The sequence below is a fragment of the Phoenix dactylifera genome, unplaced genomic scaffold (genome assembly GCF_009389715.1).
Source record: "Phoenix dactylifera cultivar Barhee BC4 unplaced genomic scaffold, palm_55x_up_171113_PBpolish2nd_filt_p 000385F, whole genome shotgun sequence".
NCBI classification, from domain to species: domain Eukaryota; kingdom Viridiplantae; phylum Streptophyta; class Magnoliopsida; order Arecales; family Arecaceae; genus Phoenix; species Phoenix dactylifera.
The window spans coordinates 392,603-396,437 of record NW_024067832.1 but is presented as its reverse complement, the minus strand read 5'-3'; the positions used below and the strand labels follow the sequence as shown (position 1 = coordinate 396,437).

Here is a 3,835-nt window from a genome sequence, read left to right as displayed (position 1 = left end):
CTTCTCCAACTAAAGTTTCCATTCTCTTAGCTTGCTTGCGGGGTCATCCTTTATTTTTTTTCTCTTGGTGCTATATACACTGCATGTGTGCCTCCTGTAATTGACACTCTTCCTCTTGAACCATTTTCCTTAGGCCTGCAATATTTCAATGATAACCAAGTGATAAAGGACAAACATCATTAAGTTAGAGTAGTGTTATATGTTACTTCCCAAGCTTCCTCAGTGCAGAAGAAAAGGATATTGAAGCTTGAGATTCCTCCATTACTGAATTTTTGCAAGTCTTTGCATGATGCCCAAGCTCACTGCAACGCTTACATTTGTGCATCTTCTTCGATGTATTCTCTTTTATACCCCTAATTCTCTTCCTTTTAGGCCTTCCTGGAGGTCTTAGACTGAGCTTTGAGGCAATACCTTGTATCCAATATCAACTTTTATCTATTAGGCCTTGTCAGGTAATGGTCCAATTTCTAATGCATAGGCAGTCTAATACTTGGCAATGGTCAAGTACTCCGAGATATAATTTTCCAAATTTGCACCTCTCATACTACAAATAAAAGCTGCAGCATGCACACAAGGAATGCCTGACTCCTCCCACAGACGACAAGAAGACCTTTGTTCATTTAGAATTACTTCATACCTTCCATTAGTCTCAATTACTTCTGCTCTGTAATCACTGGTTCCATAAACAGTATAATCACCTAGCTTAAGGCTGATGTCTCTTACATACTTTATTACCACAGGAACTAAATTTCCTTTCCAGCAGGCAGCCATTCTCCTTCTTGCTTCCATTTTCACCATAATTTTTAGTCTTACAACATCTAATAAATCAAGAACTGGCCTATGTCTAGCCTCAGAAATCCAAGCATTGAATGACTTCGAAAGGTTGTTTGTTATATAGGAGCACTTAGCTGTGATGCCAAATTGAGATCTACTCCATAAACCAATATTTTCAGCATTAAGATACTTGAATGCCTCCAAGCTAGCCTCCTTAATTTGATTGATAATATCATAATGTTGGACTTTTGTGTATACCCTTGCAGCTCCCCATAACTTAATTTTAAGCCAATATCTTGAAAATTTTGTTTGAAAGTTTTTATACAAGTGTTTCATGCATTTTCTATGTTCTATTTGGGGGTATATATGTTGTACTGCTTCTTTCAATCCCTTTTGTTGATCTGATACAAGTACTAGACCTTCTGGAGTTTGAATTGATTCTTTAAGTGCCTCCAAAAATCAAGTCCAACTATCACTATTTTCAGATTCTGCAACACCAAAAGCAACTGGAAACAAACCATTATTTCCATCAAGTGATGTAGCAGCCATTATCACACCCCTATACTTCTTCTTTAAGTGGCAACCATCTAGGCCTATAAAAGGCCTACAACCAGCTAAAAAGCCCATACTGCAAGCATGTAGACAAATAAAGAAGCGATGGAAGTAATGCTTATCACCAGTCACATCTAACTTTAGCTTTACTACACTATCCGGGTTTCTTTTCAAAAGCTCCTCCTTGAAATCCTCCATGCTCTCAAAAGAATCTGCCCAATTGCCATGAATCATAGACATGGCAAGCTCCTTTTCTCGCCAAACTCTGTGGTATGGAAGCTTAAGATGATGGAATTGCAACAATCTCCTTCTTAGCTCAATAGGCGACAGGTCACCCTCTTTTCGTAGCCAACCAATGATCCTATCATATATCCAAAATTGTGGAGCCACCTTGTTGCCACATTTGTTTATAGATGAGCATGTATGAGGTTCCTTTAATTTTTTAACCTACACATACAAACAAAACAATATATTAATACATGTAATATTTTTTCATAACCACTGTAATGAAAAGCTAACATATTTCAACCATAATACCTGAAATATATGACCATCGCATAATAATGAAGCATGAAGCCTCCAATTACAAGCTTCATTTTTGCAACTCACTGTCATTCTACCGGGCTCACTTTTGAGAATTCTTATGGCAAATTCATTCAATATAGCATACTGACTCAATGCAACCTTGAACTATTTTCGACTTGTATATTTTGCCCTTACAGCCATGGTAGGATTCTCAATGTCCATCTCATATGTCTCTCCTCCGTAGTCTATGATATTTTCATCATCATCAGAATCACTATTATAAATACTGTGATAGCTACTCTTAGGACCATAAATTTCAGTATCTGTTTTCTGCTCCTCTTGAAATAAAGTTTCATCATTTACCCCAACATAGTCATTATTTTCAATAGCAGTAGCTAAGATATCAATGCCTATTGTAGCTAGATGCTCACTATTATTGTGCCTTTGGTTCTGTCACGCCCCGAACCCAGCACCCGGGTCCGGCACGCGACCGGCCGCATGAGCCCTAGAGCAATGCCCTAAAGATCATGCAAGGCCTAAGATAAACAAAAATTCCAATAAATCCATAATTAATGTATTTAAAACAAACCAACTAAAATGTACTGATTTATTACATAATTTCAAATGTCCATAAATAAAAGATAGATTAACTTCTATCTATCCAGCAATCAGACTCCATGCTGATCTTATTTCTCGTCCCACCCAATGGTCTCTACAAATCCAGTGCCTCTGAAAAAGAAAGTAAGTGTAGTATGAGCTTTTCGAGCCCAGTAAGAATCCCAACAGCCATACACAGTAATAATAATAAAATAATCAAAACATCAAATAAATGCCATTTCATCTTTTCAAAAGCTCAACAAACAACAAGTGTATATAATCAGTACATATACATAAATCCTTTTTCACATTATGTGATCCATTCCCGTATTACTCTGATTCTCAAGTTTTCAAACTTTTTGTTAGCATCCCTCATATGCCATGAAAATTTCGAAATAATTTTCAGATTGCAGCGGAAAAACATATGCGGGATCCGTTCATCGCATGAACGTATTTTAAAACCTTTCGTTTGTAGATAGATTAGAATTAAATTATTTTAAACTATTTTAAAATCATTAAGAAGATCAGATCTTCACCTTGTGCGGGTAGATGGTCTCCGCAAATCTGATTTACGTGGTATTTGATCAAGGCTCAGTGGAAGCCGCACACGCGTCCGGCCTCTACAGGTATCCACACGAAGTACTGACTCGATCGAAGCCTTTGGATCTCACCGGGGTGCTAGCTCCCTTGCAGAGATGGCTATGGATGGCTGAAGTCCTCTCTTTTGAATCAACCTTTGATTGGCTTGAGAGGAAGAAGAAGAAGGATGGATTTAGGAAGAAGAAAACAAGACCCGCAGCCTTTCTCTTTTTCTTCCTTTTTGGAACCAAGATGAAGAAGGAAGAGGGCGTCCCAAGCTTTTCTTTTTCTTCTCTTGATTGTGGCTCAAAGGAGGAAGATGGAGGAGGGTGCTCACGGCTGGAATGAGGAGGAAAACATTCATTTTTTTCGAAATTCCATGCTCCCTTTTAATTAGTTAAGAGATAAGGATGAGTTCCTATTTTTTAGGAACCCATCTTTATCTCTTCTTTTGGCTAACAAGGAGGGGCGTGCGCCCCTCCTCTTTCTCCCACGCACACCCCAAGGGGAGGGGCGTGGGCCCCTCCCTCAAGTTCATTTAAATCTGCTATTTAAATAAATTAAAGGGGGTTTTAATTTGGGTCCATTGCATGAGTCCAATCCTAGTCAAAATAGGATTTTTATGAACCCATTTCAATTTCCTCCAATTCCTAATCCAATTAGAATTTAATTGAGCCATGACTTTATTGAACTCTTCAATCCTAATCCAATTAGGAGTCATGAAATTAATTAGATTAAATTTAAAATTAATTAGGACTTAAGAAAATCCTAATCTAATTAGGACTTGTTCAATTTTCAGCCCTAAGAC

The 3,835-nt window shown here is 37.8% G+C and overlaps 1 protein-coding gene across 1 annotated transcript; it reads right to left on the bottom strand.

The window, feature by feature from the left end:
- Positions 1–1,233: 1,233 nt before the first annotated feature.
- On the bottom strand, positions 1,234–1,941 carry LOC120105866. Its single transcript, XM_039118615.1, has 2 exons — positions 1,864–1,941; positions 1,234–1,773 (listed from the first exon to the last, which is right to left on the bottom strand). Exons 1-2 carry the CDS (start codon positions 1,939–1,941, stop codon positions 1,234–1,236), a joined length of 618 nt encoding a protein of 205 aa, XP_038974543.1.
- Positions 1,942–3,835: the final 1,894 nt, after the last annotated feature.